Source organism: Mus musculus, chromosome 11 (genome assembly GCF_000001635.26).
Source record: "Mus musculus strain C57BL/6J chromosome 11, GRCm38.p6 C57BL/6J".
Taxonomy (NCBI): domain Eukaryota; kingdom Metazoa; phylum Chordata; class Mammalia; order Rodentia; family Muridae; genus Mus; species Mus musculus.
The window spans coordinates 50,773,607-50,792,912 of record NC_000077.6 but is presented as its reverse complement, the minus strand read 5'-3'; the positions used below and the strand labels follow the sequence as shown (position 1 = coordinate 50,792,912).

Sequence of the window (19,306 nt, the reverse complement as noted above, 5' to 3'; positions counted from 1 at the left end):
CGCAGTCTTATTCGAGCTCAGTTTGGGATCAAGGGCATAGAGCCAAGAGAACAGCTTACCTGGGACCAGGACCCAGCCCGCCACCGCCCAGGGCAGAGCTCACGGTTGCAGGCCCGGCGGCTCTCGGGACGGTGATCGTTGCAGTGTTTGGTGTGCACGGAGCGGGTGGTGTTGTTGTGCAGAGGTTGTATACAGCGGACGGAGCGCACCTGCATGCCAGTTCGCCCACAGCTTTGAGTACAAGGCTCCCATTCACCGGTGACCCACCTGCCAGGGCAGAGCGGCAGGTGGTCAGGGAACCAGTCTGGCTGTGTGTGGCTCAGGTGGGCAGTGAGAACAGAGAGGTCAGCCCGCTCCTGCCTGCAGCTGAATCTCCTTGCTTCACAAAAGCATCTGCCATGTGTTCAGGCTTGCATAAAGGGGAAACAGAGGCTCGGATACTCTCCTGCCTGTCAGAGTTGGAGAGGCTCTGCTGGGGCTGGTGGCCTGAAGGGTTTGCCTTCTGTCTATCCCCCACAGGGCCCTGGGCATGACCATAGTCTCATCTTCTGATGGTGCAAATGAACCCTCTCTAAGCAAAACTCAAGAGCAGTGTAGACTCCCTGAGCCTCTGTCCTTGCATGTCCCTTACCCCACCATCTTCCCTAACCTGGGCCAAGATATGCATCCTGCCAAGGTCTGAGGGTCTGAGGATCAATCCTGCTGCTTAGAAACATCTATTAAGCATTGGAAGCCAGCCCGGCCGCCCAAGCCTGTTTCCCCACCCACGTGTTGTCAATACTTCCTCTCTTTTCTGATATGTACACGGAGCTTCGGTTCAGTTGGCAGAAGTGGGCCTATACCTTTAACCTACTGTATGGTGGGTAAAGAGCCCAACACCCTACAAGATGCCCGGCCCAGGGCTTCCAGGAAGTCCAGTTTCCTCCCTCCCTCCCTCCAGGGCGTGCCCCTGGGCTGTGGCCCCTCCCAGCACTCACACAGGCTGGGAGCACTCCTGAGGGTTGCAGGCTCGTCGGATGGCCTTGGGCTTGGCGAGGGCACTGCAGAAGGCTCGGTGTACCATCTTGCTGTCCAACCTCCGGCGGCAGCCATACTTAGTGAACTGGGACCCTGAAGACAGAGTGCTTGAAGGAGCTCAATGGGATGGTGGGACCCCCAAGCGGGCTTGGAGAAGTAAGGCGTCTACCACCGAGTATTACCCCATTCTCCTCTCTTTTTGTTTGTTTGTTTGTTTCCTATATTATCCAGGTTAGCCTTGAACTCATTCTTTATCCCAGTATTACCCCAAACTTATAACCCTCCTGCTTCAGCCCTCCAAGCTAAGATTACAGGCTTGTGTCACCATGCCTATTCCTCCTTGCCCTTAAAATGATGTGAAGGGTGAGAAGGGAGCCTTGGAAGGATATAGCAAGGACCCCGCCCTGCACCCAGCAGAGAGGGCAAGAATGCAGACTCCTTGATGGCTTCTGAGTCACAGGGAAGGCTCTGCTCCCCTCTATGACTTAACCATTATTTTCTATCTTGGGGTCTGGCATCAATGAGGCAGGGGCACCTAGAGTGCGTGACTCCTTTTTACCACTGTCTCCTGCATCCTTTCTCAGTGTGGGTGCTACTGGGAAATATCTAGGGTATCTAGAGGATAGAGGTTAAGAGGGGGTGGTACTTTTAAACTACCTACAATGTAAGTTACCCCATCCCAGGATAGAGAATAATGGAACCTGAGTTTCCATAGTACCTAGTGTATATACAAGAGAATCTAAGCACAGCCAAGCGGCCTTCCCTAGTTGGGGCATCTGAAAGCATCCTGGGACGTAGAAGAGAGGCACTGGCCCACAGGAAGGGGTTGAGGGACAGTGAGGAGAAGCTTGTACAGAATCCCCCAGGGAAGCACTGCGTGTTCAGGGAAAATCACTCGCTGTGGATTAGGAAAGGATGGGAAAGGCCTGGTCTCTATCCTGCAATGCCAGCTTGGGGTGGAGCCTTCAAGAGGTAGAGCCCCTTAGGTCATGGGGAGACTGGGAATCCAGCCCTTTCCTCCCTCTCTTTGCTTCCCAGCCACCTGCTAGGCTAGGCAGGGAAGACCAGCAGCTTCCTCTGCTGTCTGTCTGCCCCTGCCATGATCTGGGCCAGAACCTCTAAAATCATGAGTGGAAATGGAGTTTTTCTTTCTGTAAGTTGATCACCTCAAGGCTCATCACAAGCACATATACTTTTCTCGAGACTGATACAGCCTGGACACTATCTGGAGGCTTGCCTGGACCTCAGAGGCCACAGGAAGAATTTTGGCTTTTGTCTCACAAAAGGAGCTACTGGAGGAATTACAATACAGGAGGGGGGCAGGGTCTTGTTCATATCTTCATTTTATTTTTTTTTTGTGTATGTGTGCATATATGCATGTGTACACTCTGTGGAGTGCCTGAGGCTGATGTCGGCAATCATCCTTGATTTCTCTTCCATTTGAGTTATTGATACAGGGCCTCACAATCAAATCTAAAGCTTGCCAATGTGGTTAGTATAGATACTCAGATTGCCCTGGGGATCCCCTGCTCTCTTGCCCTGCAAGGCTAGACTTGCATGAGGGCTTCCACGCCCACCCTGCTTTTACATATGTTCTGGGGATCTAAACTCTGGTGCTCACGCTTGCCAGGCAAGTGCAGTAGCCACTGAGCCATCTCTCCAGTGCACATTCATTCCTTTAAAAGGTCGTTTTGGACCTCGAGTGGATCCACAAGGGTCAGCGGGAGAATGGGGGGTCAGCGGGAGAATGGGGGGTCAGCGGGAGAATGGGGCTGGACCAGATGGAGGTGGGGTGTGGAGATGGAGCATCAACAAGGCAAAATTGTTGGGGTTTGTCTAGTGCTGTGTATACAAATGCTAAAATCTGAACCCCAAGATCTGGCTGCCCTCAGAGTGGATTCTGAATACGTAGGCCTTTGTTGTGTAAACCTTGTTCCCCAATTCCTCCCCCAAACCAAGTTCTATGGGTCATGTATTTGTATGTAAAGCTATTGGTTAAATAAAAGTGTCTACAGTCAATTACTGAGGAGAATAGAGGTAGGCAGGACTTGAGTTACTGGGCTGGGCTGGAGAGAGAGAGAGAGAGAGAGAGAGAGAGAGAGAGAGAGAGAGAGAGAGAGAGAGAGAGAGAGGGAGAGAGAAAACAGGAGGAAGTCCCCAGTAGATGTGATGGATCAGGAGCACATGGTCGAGTGAATTGCCCCCTGAGGGCAGATTGGTAGAGCAGAAATAACTTGGCCAACCCCATCAGCAAGTACTTGGGGGCTCAGCTGGGGAATTAACAGTCTAGTGTATAGAAAAATAGATTAGAGGTAATTCACCAGTAATTGTGCAGGAGCTGATTAAATAAATCAATAGAACTCAGTCTTGATTATTGGAGCACTGGCCAGGTCTAAGAACTAAAAGAGCTATTAAATAGCGTTTCCAACACATCCCAGAGAGCTAAGACTGCCATGGCTGAGGAGGACGTTCCCAGGCTCCTTGTCGAATTCTCTGAGGCCACTGGAGACCGCTTTCCCTCTACCTATTCCAGGCCCCAAATCTAGATTGATCAGGTTTGTGGGGTTTTTTTTTCTTTTTTCTTTTTTTCTGAATAGACTTAGGGATTACCGCCCCCCCCCAAACCCTCTGAGATGTCCCCAGTGTGGCTGGAGTCTTGCTAGTATTGCTTGCCCAAACAGCTCACACCTCAGCCTTCCATCAGGCTAGCCTCCCTCCCCATATACTGCTGCTGTCCACACTGGTGTGACTGATGCCCCACAGGCCATTCTGGCCATATTTTGCCTGGTGTCTCAAGCACCCGACCTTCCCAACTATGCCCAGACCTTTCCCAGCTAAGCCCTTGGTCATGCCAGTAGAGGTTGCTTATGTGCTGCTCCGATGGGCATTTCTCATCCTTGGCAAAGGACAAGCTCCCTGCCCCAGAGCTGCAGTCAGGAGGGTACTGTTGGCCCAGGAAGCTTCCCTCAGAAGCCCATCCAACCAGCCCCAACCTCCCCTAGGCTCACACTGAGTCTCAAGCCAGGGCTGTTCCACCTCCAATCGATCCTGGGAACCCCAGCAGTGAGGACCCCTCCTCACCTCCACCGCAGGGCTTGGAGCAGGGAGACCACTTCTTCAGGGCCCACTCGTGGCGCACAGCATCATCTTCCAGGACATTGTTGTCGTCAACATTGAGGGAGTCCTCGTGAATCATGTATTTGTATGTCAGTGAGATCCTGGTGTCTCCTTCAGGAATAACCTGGACCCACCCCAACATGGTCATGAGTATGTCTGCTCAGCTTCTTATCCTCCCTCTATAGCCAATTTAGAGGCATCAGGTAGACTGACAGCCAGGGGAGATATACAGCCCCAGACTTACGATGGTTATCTTGAATGGCTTTTCAGCTTTACAGTGGTACTTGAAATTTGGAATTTGGACCTTTTCCCTGGCTAGTGGGATGTGGAGCAACCCTCCTGTGATGCTAACAGCAGTGATGGTTCCTGGTAGTAGTTTAGGTGTAGCCAAATGAACTTTTGTGTGACATGAGTGGGTTTATGAGGATCTAACCTCTAAGGAGAATCTACAGAGAGCTAGGATCGCATAGGCTGCTGGTCACAGCAGAAAAGCATTAAGTTACATATTATTGATTTATTTTTTCATGCATGTACTCATTCAGCGCCCACAGAGGTCAGAGAGGGCGTTGAACCCCTTGAGGAGGAGCTATAGGCATTTGTATGCTTTTTGCTGTGGGTGCTGGGGTCCAAATTCTAGTCCTCTGATAGAGAACTTAAGTGCTCTCGCCTTCTGATCCACACCTCCGGACCTCCCTCTCTCTCATTTTTGAGACTAAATTGTCCCAGCTGGCCTGGAACTAGCTCCGTAGACCAGGTTGACCTGGAGTTTGCTATGTAGATGAGGCTGGCCTGGAACTTGCTTTAATCTTGCTTTGCCTCCTGAGTCCTGGGACTGACTACAGGTGCATGACACAATGCCTGGATCCATGTATCTGTTTGCTTGTTTGTTTTAATAAATAAACTATACCACTTAAGCAATTAATTAAAATAAAACTTTAGAAGGGACTTGAAAATCCAGGTCTTCCCACCCCACCAGGAGTTCCCATAACTAGGAGCAGCCTCTGGTTCTACACCCAGGGGACCTGGGATCCAGTTTTGCTTGGACACAAAGTTCAGTGTAACCTTGTAACTGGTTTTTGAGCTCTCAGGTGTGAGAATTTCAGCACATCTGCAGAGATTAACACATCTGATGGCATAACTGTGAACGTCATTCAAATAGACAAAATGGAAATGTCTAGAGAGGAGATTTTGCCCAGGGTCACTAAGAGGGGTGTAGAAAGCAGGTCCCTGACGTGTGGGTCCATGCCCACTCATGGCTGACATGGAGACGGAGACCATGGCAGGGAAAGAGGCTGCTCAGAGCATAGACAGAAGCGTACAGGTGGAGCTTGAGCGTCCCAGGTCTCCCACGCACGGGCTGGGACTGTGTGCACCCGCAGGGGGACCTGTGCTCCCGAGAACTGGGGCCGTGGGCAGCACTCACCAGCACGGTGATGGTTCCGTGGAGTGGGCCTATGGTCTGCAGCGTCTCCCTCTCGTCCTCGTTCCTGTATTCCCACTCCACACCCATGGCAATGAAGGATCTAGAATTGGGGTCCAAGTGGTTCTCTTCATTTAAGATGAACTTGCCTGTCTCCAGGTTCTTGACAGCTGAGAATGGTAAAGGGGAGCACACAGTCACTGCAGCACATGGCTACTGGTCTTACTAGTTGGCAGGGAGGCCATAGCTGTGCTTCCCTCCCTCCATGCACGGGGGGTGGGGTGGGGGGGGAGGGTCTGTCCTTGTTACCAGTAGCCCGACTTGTTTTGGGATTCATATACTGCCCTTGGTTGCTCTATGAAGACCAGGTTAACTACTGCCTAACCCAGTGCCCCTTAGAGAGGGTGGACTTCCATCCTTCTACAAGCTGGAACAACATGGCCTCACTAGGACCCAGGGCCCTCGGTAGCTGCTGCCAGGGAGCTCTCTGATCTCAGGTTCTGATCTCCCCGTGGAAGATGCATGTAGGAAAACCCATGAAGTGTGATGAGTGGAGAGACAGGTGGCCTGGGACTGAGGCAAATCTGTCAATCAAGGCGGTTGATCTCAGGACCTGGCCACACAGCCCAAGCCTCGGAGCTTGGGTACTCTGCCCATCCCAGAGGACAGGTCTCACAGGTGTTGTGACTCACACAGATGGTGGCTGGTGGTGTCGGCCTCCTGGATGAGCAGGTGTCTGGCTCCTGCGGGGATCTCAAACATCTTGATGTAATCTTTGCGGGTGGGAAGAAAGCCAGATGAGAAGACAGGAAGCCATTCCAATGCACATGCCTGGGAGAGGCCTGCTCTCCAAAACAGCTTCACTAAAGCAAAGCCTCAGCTTTCGGGTAGGAGAGGGGTCAACTGGAAAGCTGGCTACTCCCTACCCTGCATTCCTGCTCGCCTCCAAGTCCCAGGTGCCTCTCTGCTGCCTCTTTCACTGAATGTTCAGGTTCCAGCCATGCTGGAAGTTAGTCTAAGATACCTCATCTAGCAAGCAGGCCCCAGGGAACCTTTCATCTGCAAACCATGTTAGAACCCCATACGTGGGGCTGCCAAGACCAGAGCTGAGCACCTGACCTGCAAGGCCATTTCTGGCCCGTGCCTTCTAGCCAGGGACTATAGGTTTGCTCTGTAGCTTTACACCAGAAAACTAAAGAGGCCTGTCTGCATGTTGGACACTGGCTGACTGAGACCACAGGGGTGTGGTCAGTTGCTGCAGGCCAGCCCAGAGGGTGCAGGGTCCTATGGAAACTCAGCCTCAGTACTAGGCTGCTGTGTTTTTGATGTGGCTTGAGGGCGTCCCCTATGTGCTAGATTCAGGGAAGTCCTGATGACAGCCCTCTGTGGGCAGGAGAGGGAGGGGTCAAACAACAGGCATCTGCGGATCCTGGAGGGCGGAGAGATTTGCCCTCTGTCAGCCCCTCACCTCAGATGAAAGCTTCTAAGGTCCACCTGTAATCTTGTTTTCTCTCCTTCACACCCACGGGAACTCAGACTCAGGATTCCCCCAACCCGTTCTCTTTCCCCTTGACCCTCATAGCCCAGAGTCCCAAATAGTCATGGGCCTATTTGGGTGGGGACACTTGGGTCTCGGACCCACGGGTGCTATCAGCATTCCATCCTAGGTAGAAGGTGGGCTTCTCACCTTGTTTCCTCGGTGACCTCGTGAATGTGCCCTTCACCACTTTACAGTGGGTGTTGTCGCCTCCACACACGCCACACTTGTCTTCCTGCTTACGGGACCCGATCACCCCATCACATCCCACTTTCTGCAAGGAAAGAGAGGGCAGGGGACCTTTGAGAGATCACCCTTGTTCATGCACGAGCTCCCAAGACCTATAGTACCAGTTCCCCACCACAGCCGGGATCTGTGCATCCCTTCTTAGCTGCTCCTGATACATGGGAAAAAGGGCTTTAGAGAGAGGCCGACCCTATATGACCATCATGGGCCATGTGCTCTCTCTGGGCTTCAGTTCATGCAGAGCACAGAGCCTGTCTCATCATAGTATTTCTGTCCTCAGCCCTTCCATGCTGCCTATCTCCAGGAGCACCCACATAGCCCACCCCAGAGGCAGCCCTGAGGGGTCCCACTCAAGAGCAACCACATAGCCCACCTGGAGGCAGCCCTGAGGGGTTCCTCTCAAGAGCACCCACATAGCACACCCAGAGGCAGCCCTGAGGGGTTCTACTCAAAGCTTAGGCTGTTTTGTCTCAATGTAGCAACTCTTAGGTGGTGGGATCTTTAAGAGGTAGAGCCTAGTGAAAGGGCATTGTTTTTACATTGTTTTTACATCCTGCTCACTCCCTGCAACAGCCCAAAGATGCTGAGGCTTGCCTTGTAAGCATGGAAGGCTTAGTCTGACCCCAGATCCCATATTCTAGAAGACTCATCACCCGTGAGTCTGTGCATCGGAACCAGAATGTCTGTGGTGGAAGATGGTGTTGCTTGTTAATAGATGTAGGAAAGCCCAGCCCATTGTGGGGAACACCCTTCTCTAGGCAGTGGAGTCTGAACAGAACAGGAGAGGATCCCAGAAGGTGGCAACCCTGAGCCTTGGTCTGCTGCCTCATGGCACTCACCCTGCAGTCCCCACGCACACACAGGCTGAAGGCGTCCTTGTAGGAGCAGCGTGTTCCATCGTGCACCATGCGCTTCATAGACACCACCTCCCCTGTCTCCTTGGACTCACAGTAGAGGTGGCATCTCTCCTTGGCTGGAAGAAACATGGTAGGGTGTTAGTCTAGAACTGTCTAGAAAGATCCCCAGAGAGAAAACTCCCAGTGTTCTTAGAACTCACCAGGCCCATCCCTAATCCCTGGGAATCTGTGCTCTGGGAGGACACAGAGATAGAGACAGGTGATGGCAACCTCCTTCCTACCCTTTTGGCTTCTGAGACTTTGACTCTGGTGCTATTGGCTTTAGGAAGAGATTTTTCCCAATTGGTCCAGCCAGGATGTGAACCTGGCCCACGTCTTCTGTTCCCACAGCCCTGCTTGGAGGAGCCCCTCAACTCTGTAGAGGGTCTCTACCTAAAAAGCCTTTCTCAGAACCTTTCCTCACTGTTGGTGGAAGTGTGAGCGAGTGCAGCCACTGTGGAAATCAGTGTAGACACTCCTCCACAAACTAAAGCTATGATTCCCGCATGCTGTGCTGTACCACTCCTGGGAACACACCCCAAGGACTCTAAGTCAGTACACCACAGAGATGCCTGCACGTTCAAACTGTTCACTGTTCACAAGACCCAAAGTGTGGAATCTTGGGTATGTGTCTACTGACAGAGGGGTGGATTTTAAAATGTGATATGTATACACACGGAGTTTTATTCAGACACAGAGAAGATAATTACATTGTCTTCAGGAAGATGAGGGGAACTTGAGATTCATCATATTAAACAAATTAAGCCTGGCTCAGAAAATCAAGTCTCACATTTTTGTTCATATGCAGAATCTCTCTCCCTCCCTTCTCTCAAATATATCTGCTTATTGTGGTAAGAATATAATGGAGGGGCAACATAATCAAAAGATGACAGACATGTATTAAACTGTCACAATGAATCCCATTATTTTGCACAGTGAGTGACGCTGTAAGAGTCAATCCAATGTAGCCAGACCCTCTTGGATTTGGGCTCAAGTCACTTTCTTTGTTCAGGATTAATTATCAGAAGCAATTGATGCACTGGGTCACCAGGTTTCATGTCCCCCAGCCCTGTCAGCTCTGTTGTCCCTCAGCCTTGAATCAGCACAAGCCGGTGACTCCAACTGGCACCCAAACTCACTCCCAGCTCCCATTCTCTGTCCAGTGCTTGGGGGGAGTGAGATAGAAATTGTATGTTTAAAACATACAAATGGAAGAGAGAGGGACGCAAATGGAATAGAACCAGTCTCTTGTATTCATGTCCTCCATCTAAGGGCTCAACCCATAATAGACTGGAGATGTTTGAAAAAAGAATTGCCTCTGCACTGACCTTGTATGCACCCTTGTTCATTACTCTCTAACTAATACAGATGAACAACGGTGCTGGATCGAATGAGAATGGCTCATGTGTTTGAATGCTTGGTCCTCACCTGGTGGAACTGTTTGGGAAGCATTAGGAGCTGTGGCCTTGTTGGAGAAGGCATGTCATTGGGGATGGGCTTTGAGGTTTCAAAAAACTCATGAGATCCCCATTGTTCTCGTCTCTCTCTCTCTCTCTCCCTCCCTCCCTCCCTCCCTCCCTCCCTCCCTCCCTCCCTCCCTCATGGTTATGGATCAAGAACTCTCAGGGGGTTCTTTTGTTTCACCATCATGGACTCTGAAACCGTAAGTCAAGCCAAACTCTCTTATGAATTACCTTGATCATGGTGTTTTATCACAGCAGTAAAAAACTAACTAAACAACAACCATTTGCATAGCATCTCTGGTGAGTTAGGTAGTATAAGTCATCTGAATGTATCTGGAAAAACTTGTCTAAGTTATACACAAACATTTTATACAGGAACTTGAATATCATGGAGCTGGGTATCCTATAGTGATGGGACACTAAGGCTACAATGTCTTCAATTTCATAAGACACAAAATAAGTGCCATTCAAAGCGTCAACTGTTCGGTTCACAGTTTCGGCCACTTGCAATGGACAGTCCTCATGTGAGAGCGGTTGCTGTGACAGTCAGTTTTAACTACTAACTGGACACAGTCTAGAATTTCCTGGGAGGATCTCAGCACAGGATGGTGGAGACCAGGTCATCCTGTGGGCATGTGTGTAGGTGTGGGCATGTGTGTAGGGGACTGTCCTCATTGCCTTCACTGAGAAGGGAAGAACCAGGCTGGGAGCAGGTAGTGTCAGTCCCTGGGTTTGGGTTCTGGATTGTGTCAAAGAGAGAAAGAGCTGAACGCATGCACACATTCATGCATTCTTTTTCTCTCTGCTCGTGACTCTGAATGTATCAAGTGCCCGTGGCCTCAATGTAATCCCTGCTATAATAGATTGTAGCCTGGAACTGTTAGCTAGAACCAACCCTTTCTCCCTTAGGTTGTTTCTGTTGGGGTACTTTATCACAGCAACAGAAAAGAAACCAGCTCAGTTACCTATCAGAAGTCACCTAATTGCCTCACGGGGTCAACTTCTGCCCCTACCCAACACCTGAGGTGCCATGCAACTCCAGCCTTGTTCCCTGCATGGGTATTGTAGGACTTTGTGCCCTCTGAACCTCCATCCCAGCATTCATTCCACATCTGGTGTTCTGGTTCCCTTGGAACTGAAGCCCTGTCCCCAGCCCAGAGCCCTTGCTCAGGAGTGGGACCCTGGAGCCACACTAGCCAGCACTGCGCCCTGCTTCTGGTCCAAGCATCACCACAGATTTGCCTCCTGCAGGATCAGAGGTGTACAACAGTGCATGCCCCTGCCTGCCCCGCCCAGTGTCCTGAACTGACTCCCACCCATTTCCCCAGAAGCTCACCATCCCGGTGCTCATGAGGCAGCCAGTGGTGCTGGACATCACCGTGCTCAAAGTACAGGTCCCACTGCTGACACTGCTCCTCCCGGAAGTCAGCCAGGGAATTGGGACAGTCCTGGGGGTTGCAGAGCTGGAAGTCATAGGCCAGGCCCGAGCAGGTGCGGCCCCCATTGGCTGGACTGCAGGAAAAAGCAAAGGTTCCCCTTCTTGGGGCCTCTGGAAAAATACCTGCCCCTGGGTGGCATTTTTAGGGAAATCCTTGAGTCTCAGATATGGAGTGGGAACTTCTATTGAGTAAAGAGACACAGCCCTACTAGGACACAGGTAGTGCCCAGCCAGGTAGGCCTTGGGACATCAAGACTAGAAGGAGCTGACAGTAGCCACCAACCCCTCCTTCCCACTTGTGCGCTTTTGAGAAGGTCTCATTAGCCAGGCATAGTGGGTGCATGACTTTAATTCCAGCATTTAGGAGGCAGAGGCAGGCAGATCTCTGTGAGCTCAAGGCCAGCCTGGTCTACAAAGTGAGCTCCAGGACAGTCAGGGCTACACAGAGAAACCCTGACAAAGAGACAGAGACAGACAGACAGACAGACAGACAGACAGACACAGAGAGAGAGAGAGAGAGAGAGAGAGAGAGAGAGAGAGAGAGAGAGAGAGAGAGAGAGAGAGAGAGAGAGAGAAGAGGGAGGGAGGGAGAGAGAGAGAGAGAGAGAGAGAGAGAGAGAGAGAGAGAGAGAGAGAGAGAGAGAGAGAACATCCCTGGGCATGCCACCTTCACCCTAGCCTCAAAGCTCAGGACTGTTAATGAGCACAGAGCTAGGACTACATGTTAGGAGTCTCTCTGCCCCATTGGATCACAAATCCCAGGATGACAAGGTCTGGTTGAGTCTCCCTAGGACAAGGCTCTGGGCACACAGAACTGAACCATCATGCTGCAGAAAGTACCTAGAGTAATCCTGGAGTTGTGGAATTGTACACGCATGCATCTCTTAACAAACATCTGATATAGGGCCGGGTCTCTCCACCTTAGAGAGCATGAGTCACATTTCTGTGACTTCCTCACTGCGAAGAGAACAGTTCCAACCCACCAGGGCCTTTCGTGGCTCTAGTTCTCTGTGGTGCTCCGCTCTTCCCAAAGCAAGAGAAAAATCCTTCAGGGCTGCTCAAGGGGTCACTATGCTCCACCTTCCCATCAGGCTCTCTGCAGGATAGCCTGGGACCCCGAGCAGAAGGGTGCTCTGGGGGAGAAAGGCTTTCATGTACAGATGGGGTGGCCAGACACAGGTAGTCCGTCCTCATCCTCGATAACGTCTTGACCCTTCTCCCTGGCTGTGACTGCTGGTCTCTTTGGCTCCCTGGTGGACAGTGTCTAGTTTGACAGAAACAGGGCAACTGTCTCGGGGAACAAAGAATAGGAAGCTGCCTCAGTGGCCTGAGATCCGACAGACTGGATATGTCCAGGGACTTTTGAGACAGCCTGCTCCTGGCCCACTTAGGGGCTGGCAGTCAGATTACTGTTTTATGTGACGTTCTAGATTGTCAACATTTGCAGGTAAAGCAAAATCTTTAAAACATCAAACAGTCCAACACAAGATAGACAAGTGACCCCACATGTGTGTGAGTAGCCACAGGGCCTGGGAAGAGAGGAAGGGAGGGGATGGGGAGCTTGGGTGCTGAAGCTCCAGTGGCAGTCCCTAACCCTGTCTCTCACTTGACTAGAAAAGAGTTACTTGGCTACACTTGCTATGGTCAAGGCTCCTGGCATCCTGGGCTCCATGAGACCCTCCATTGTGGACCCCACTCCACCAATTCCTCATCTATGCTCCATCTTCTCTCTTCCATTCCCTAGGCCAAGAAAGACTGTCTAAAGTAGACCAGGGGCCCCAGGGCAGTGAGCAGGAGTTGACGTTTCTAGGGTGTTATGGGTTCTGAGTCACGGAAGGAGCCCTCCCTCTGAACCTAAGTGGGGGAGAAATTAGGACTGGGAGGTTTGCCTTACGCTCTCTGCCAGCTCAGGGTCCCTCAGCAATGTCAAGTCAACTCACTGTGGGTTGTCACACTGGCGGGTCCTGAACTTCACGCCTGTGCCACAGGTGCGTGAGCAGGAGCCAAACGGAGTCCAGGCACCCCAGTTGCCGTCTCGTTTGAGGATATCGGGTGTCAGCCAGATGCAGTGGCCTTTGAAGCAGTGCTAAAAGATAGGGACGCAGGCCGGTGAGATGGCTCATTGGGTAAAGGCCTTTGGTGCTCGATAAACTTGAGTTTGATCCCTGAGACCCACAGGGTGGAAGGAGAGGACTGATATCCTGTGTTGTATTCTGGCTTCTGTGGCACATGCCTCACCCCTCCAAATTAAAACAAAAGTAATTACAAAGAAAAAGTAAGAAGGCATTCCCTTGACCCACTGCAGGCATGAGAGTTGCTGGAGAGGCCACCCCCCTCACTGGGGCAGTGTCTGTTATGGTTGCCCCGGGCCTGCTCTGAAGGCACAGGGATGTGGAGGCAGTATCAAATCTTACTGGCCCAAAAGATCAAAACACTCAGTTGAGACAGGCCTCACCTTGCCTGTGACAACAAGAGGAGTGGGCTGTGCACTAAAGGGTGTGTGTTCCACCCTTTAGGGCCTTGTCCAGCCTACCCTGAACCTCCTGTGCCCACTGCATATCATGGTCCCAAGATAAATGTCCTCATGTGCATAGATGCAGCAAGAGCAACATGCCAGAGGTCCTGGAGATATATCAGGACCAAGAAAACTTTGGGGGATGGAAGAGGAAGTCTAGGAGTACAGGAGCAGAGAAGCACAAGAGCAACATGAGCCAACATGTCTCCAACATGAGCCAACATGTCTCCAACATGAGCCGGCATGTCTCTAACATGAGCCAACATGTCTCCAACATGAGCCAACATGTCTCCAACATGAGCCGGCATGTCTCCAACATGAGCCGGCATGTCTCTAACATGAGCCAACATGTCTCCAACATGAGCCAAAATGTCTCCAACACGAGCCTGGGACAGGGAAAACCGCTAAATTCCATCACCTCACTCTTCCCAGTGGAGGACGTTTTCAAAGCCCTAAGGAGTCCATGTCAAGAAGATTTCAGAATTTAGAACAGTAAATTAGTCATTCGGTATACCATAATCCAACAAATGGTTTGTTGTTGATTTAGAATAAGAAAAATATCGCTTAAAATAAACACAATTAACAGCATAATTATCACAGATGATCCAAACTAAAAAAAAAAATTCATTTTTTTTATTTTGTGTGTATGCACATGCACATGTATGTGTGTGTTCCAAATGTGTGTTTACATGTGTGTGGGTACATGTGTGTATGGGGGTGAGGGTGGGTGCTTGTGTGTACTTGAATCTGTGTTGGATCTCGAAGTACAAAAGCCAGCAGGATGGCTCAGTAAGAAAAAGCACTTGTCACCAAACCTGATAACCTGAGTTTGATCCCTGGCATCCCTGTGGTAGAGGGAGACATGACATGAAGCCTGCAGGGATTGCCCTTCTTGGGAGTCTCCTTTTTGGAGTTTTGATCATGCAGTCAAGGGCTCTATTCAGTGCAGTCAGGCTGGGCAAATGGACACATGGCCAGCAGTCACGACTAAGTGATTCTGGCACCTCCTTTTGGGCCATAGTTACCTCAGCTCTCCCTTTAAAGCTTCCCTCACTTGAACAAGGTGGGAAGCAGACATGTTGGCTCCTGTCAGCTGGTAGATGATATAGAATTCACAGGCAAGGAGGGACACTGGACTGAATGTTTGTGTCCCCTCAAATTCAAGTGGTAAAGCCTTAATCCCTGTGTGATGGTGTAGGAATGTGGAGATCTTTAAGTCACTGTCCTCATCACAAGGGATAAGAGAAATTCTTTCACTCACAGGACACCCATTGTTGGCTGTGTAGCTTCAAACTGGGCTGAACCCTGTAGGGGAAGGGATCCTGGCTTAAGCTCATCTGCATATGCCAGGGCCCTAGAAAAATGATTGGCTAAGGAGTCAGCATATTCTTTCACTTGAACCAATGAGAACCGGGCCTGGACTCTTGACTGGGCAAACAGGAATCTTTCTACTGATTTATGGGGAGGGTAGGTGGCTAAGCAGTGGTCTTGACAAGGGACAAACCAGAAGCCCTGGGGCATGTCAAGACTAAATCTCAGGCTGTACCTGGGAGCCACCAGGCCTCTTGCTGGCTTTATAGCAAACTGACCCAAGGCCACCCGGCATGGGCAGGAAGGGGACGTGAGATGACTGGTCTGCTGGGGTGTGGGAAGATCCAATCTCCCCAGTGTGTGGAGTGATTAGAAAGTAGGGATGAAAGTTGGGGAAGTGTGCCCAGTATGCTGGAAGTACTGGTTCTATCCTTAGGACCATGTAAACCTAGCATGGTGGCACATCCTACAATCCTATCACTAGGGAGGTAGAAACCGGAAGATCGGAAGTTCAAGGCTATCCTTAGCTACATAGCAAGACCAGCCTGGGCTACATGGCAGGGTATGTCAAATATGAGTGAGGAAGCAGGAAGGAGAGGGCGGCTGGGGCCTCCTAAGAAGGCCCCTGGATCGCCTCTGCAGATACTACAGGGCCTGCCCCTGGTGATTGTGTGTCTTAAGGGTGAAGAGCCCTTACTCCTGACTCACCTTGCCAGGCGCACACATAGTACCATCCAGTGGAGGACCCTTCTTTGTCTTGCAAAAGTAGGGGTTGTCTGGGTGGCTGCACCAGAGCTGTTTGCAGGGGTCGAAGGTCCGGAACTGGAAGAGAAAATCACACCCTCAGTTTATCAGCCTGCCCTCCCTCCTGGGCTGACCATACAGAGTGCCACCCCTTCGCCCTGATCCTACAACCTGAACTGGCCTGTGGACATGCCTGTGTGGGTGGGTGCTGCAAGCTCCATCTGATTCTGGGGCCATGAGGCTCGTGTGCATGCAGTGTGGCTATGACAGGATCTCTGGGTATTGCTGGGTCCCCAAGTCTCCAGCTTTGGAGGCCGCCCACCTGGGGGAGCTTTGACAGGCACCTGAGAGGTAGAATATCCAGTATGGAAATTAAGTGGTCATCCCTATGGCCCTGGGCAGGAGTGGCTGGCTCCTTAAAGGGTCATCACCGCAGGGCCCTGGGGATACTCACCGCAGTGCACATCATGTAACCCAGGCCAAAGTCAAAGCGACACTGCTCGTTCATGGAATAGTGAAGCCCTGGGAGTTGAGGCAATGCTGGCCAGTCGTGGGCGAAGGGATCATCCCGCAGGCAGTCATAGGAACTGTAAGGGGACAGGTGGGTGCCACAAGCAACCTTCAGTGGGGGAAGCTGAGGTCCTTTCCGGAGTTACTATGGTGGTCAAGACTTCATAACTCTGGTCTTTATGTGCCTCATCCACCAGTTTAAGATTTCAAGACCTGGCAAGGGCAGCTTCTAGGCATGCTCAGTGTCAGTGCTAGACCCTCCCGCGCCCCAAGCAGGACCCCCTCCTGGCATCAGGCTCTCTCACCCATGCCTTGCATGTCAGGCCAGAGGCTCCATGGTCTGAGAGTTCAAGCTGGATTCAGGCACCCTGGGCAATGTGCCTTCTTCGAACTGACCCCAAGGAAGGACCCTCAGGGGCCCAGGGCAGATACTCACTGCAGGTAGCGGCTGAGCTCCTGCTGGCTGCAGCGGGACCAGTGGAAGCGATGGAAGGCAGCCTGTACCAGGGGGGCCATGATGCTGCCCAGCCGCACCTCGTCACCGCAGCGGTTGCCTTGCCCGTCATGCTCCATGCCCAGCCTGTGTGAGGAGCAAGGCAGCCTGGCTGAACCCTGACTGCACTCACCTGCCACATCTCCACATCTCAACACCAGGAAAGCATTTCTAATAACCACAGTAATAAACAGCTCTGGGCTTTTCTGATCTGATCAACTTTGAGTCTTGAAGCAAGAGCTAATCTGTCAGATATTCACAGGGCAGTCCCCTCACTATGTCTCCAAGGAGGGCCACAATATTCTGAATGAACACTGAGACCAGGGCTGTCTGTAGCTCAGAGCATCCAGGTACCCCTTCTTCCTCTGCATACCTCCATCAGCTCTGTAGAACCCATCAGTGCTTATCTGGCCCTAAGATTCAAACTCTCATCTGGTGCCTGGAATATGGACATTTGGGCAGAGTCCTGGCCTTTTGACCCTGGGTTACCCTCCCTCAGAGTTTAGGTGACCCATCTACAAAATGGAGTGAAGCTCCGTCCCTGACCTGAGACTTGAATGAGATAATGACACCTTGGTTCTCTGATAGCCCAGAGCACTGGCTCTGCCCCTAGGTGCCTTTTGTCTTTGATTTAATCTCTCAGTAGAAAGCCCACCTCAGGCCAGAATGGTGGGACAAGTCTAAGTGGCTTTCCTACATGGCTGTCCCTCTCAGGCACAGGGGAAAGTGGTCACTTAGTAGAGCATCTGGTTTTCCCATACAGGGATGGTCAGGCAGGCTACTTACACATGGCCCGTCTCGTGAGCCACCACAAATGCCGAGGAGAAGCCATCTTCATGGTTCAGAGTACAGCTGCGGACAGGGTGGCACATCCCGGTGACGGGAGCATAGCCTGGGAGGAGACAGAAGGTGGCTCCAGCTGCCAGGCCTAGAGTCCTGGCCCCAGACAACCCCAGAGCAATCCTCCAGAATCAATTTCCCCCAATGGTAGGACGCAGAAGATTCCTGTACTGACCTTAGGCCCTCTGTTCATCACCATGGAGCTTGGTGGCCATGTTGCCTGTGATGGCCCACACTGCAACTGGCATTCATTTCCTAGTGCAGGTCTCTGCCTGGACTTGTCTGTCACCCTGACAGTGTCCTGTCCACGCTCTTTTCACCTGCCTTGTGTCTCACTCTGCTTCTCTGCTTCTTGCTGGGTTTTTGGCTCCTATCATTTCCACCCTTCTACCCAGTTGGGCTCGGTTGGTTGCTCTTCGCTAAGCAACTTGAGATGTGTGTATCTATGGCTTATTTTCAACCTTCTTTCTAGTTATAAGTGTCAACTTACTGCTATACTAGCTTTATACACTGGCTTTTAAAAATTACATTTGTGTGTTGCATGTGCACATGTGTCACAGTGCCTGTGAGGAGCTCAGAAGACAACCTGTAGGAGTTTCTTCTCTCCTTCCATCATGTGGGTCCCAGGGATCGAACTCAGGTCTTCAGGCTTAGTAGCAGGCGTCTTTACCTGCTGAGCCATCTCTCTGGTTCTCTCCACCAGTTCTGGTTGTCATTATCTTTACTATGGACTTAAAAATACATTCTGATTTCTACTGGTAATGTTTCTTCAGCCTATTTTGTGTATCTAATTCTTAATTTCCAGAGTGGCTGGGGGGACTGTTATTTGACCCTGTATATTTTGAAAGATTTCCCTACGGCCCAGCAAAGTCTGTTCTGATATCTTCACAGGTTTTAGTAAAGAGTGGATATTCTTTCATGGTTTATTGTAGCATTTCATATACACTACCTGTCATGGTTTTAAAATGTCTGGCCCAGGGAGTGGCACTATTAGAAGGTATGGCTCTGTTAGTTGGAGTAGGTGGGTCACTGTGGGTGTGGGCTATAAGACCCTCACCCTAACTGCCTGGAAGTTGGTCTTCCACTAGCAGCCTTCAGATGGAGATGCAGAACTCTCAGCTCTGCCTGCGCCATGCCTGCCTGGATGCTGTCCTGCTCCCACCTTGATGATGATGGACTGAACCTCTGAACCTATAAGCCAGCCCAACTAAATGTTGTCCTTTATAAGACTTGTCTTGGTAATGGTGTCTGTTCACAGTAGTAGAACCCTAACTAGGACACTACTTAAGGTTAAATTGCTTAGTTTAAATATTTTAAATCATAATATTACATCTATTTGTGTGTGTGTGTGTGTGTGTGTGTTTATGTGTGCAGGCATACACATGCTACTGTGAGGTCAGAAGACAGTGCTTTGTAGTCAGTTATTTCCTTCTGTCGCAAGCGTCCTGGAAATTGAACTCTTGACCTCTGATTCAGCATCAAGTCCCTTTACCAGTTGAGCCATCTCACTTCATCAGCCCGAAACTATTATGTCTTTGCTCATTTTTTAATCCATCATCAGCTACTAAGAAATGTCTGTTAGCATCTTCAATCATGTGGTTTGGTTATTTTTTTCTCTTTTATATCTGTTGATTTTGTGTAGTTTATGAATTTATTCAAATTTGTTCCTTAGCAGCCAGAGGAAGAAACTTAACCCTGTAGGTCCAGTCTCTGGACAAGGTCTCTTCTTCAGGCTGTCAGGCTCTGTCTTGTCTATCCT

General features: G+C 50.8%; 1 protein-coding gene across 2 annotated transcripts in view; it reads right to left on the bottom strand.

Annotated features, from left to right (window-relative positions):
• Window positions 1–19,306, bottom strand: part of Adamts2 (a disintegrin-like and metallopeptidase (reprolysin type) with thrombospondin type 1 motif, 2) — a 205,489-nt gene that overhangs the window by 14,661 nt on the left and 171,522 nt on the right. For both annotated transcript variants that reach the window (NM_175643.3, XM_011248901.1), the window contains 13 exons: window positions 17,494–17,599; window positions 16,651–16,794; window positions 16,159–16,291; window positions 15,669–15,782; window positions 13,075–13,220; window positions 11,033–11,208; window positions 8,177–8,310; window positions 7,242–7,365; window positions 6,247–6,327; window positions 5,558–5,724; window positions 4,099–4,258; window positions 978–1,110; window positions 60–267 (listed from right to left, as the gene is read on the bottom strand). In NM_175643.3, the coding sequence (NP_783574.1) occupies window positions 60–267; window positions 978–1,110; window positions 4,099–4,258; window positions 5,558–5,724; window positions 6,247–6,327; window positions 7,242–7,365; window positions 8,177–8,310; window positions 11,033–11,208; window positions 13,075–13,220; window positions 15,669–15,782; window positions 16,159–16,291; window positions 16,651–16,794; window positions 17,494–17,599 (1,826 nt within the window). The remainder of the gene's footprint in view (window positions 1–59; window positions 268–977; window positions 1,111–4,098; window positions 4,259–5,557; window positions 5,725–6,246; window positions 6,328–7,241; window positions 7,366–8,176; window positions 8,311–11,032; window positions 11,209–13,074; window positions 13,221–15,668; window positions 15,783–16,158; window positions 16,292–16,650; window positions 16,795–17,493; window positions 17,600–19,306) is intronic.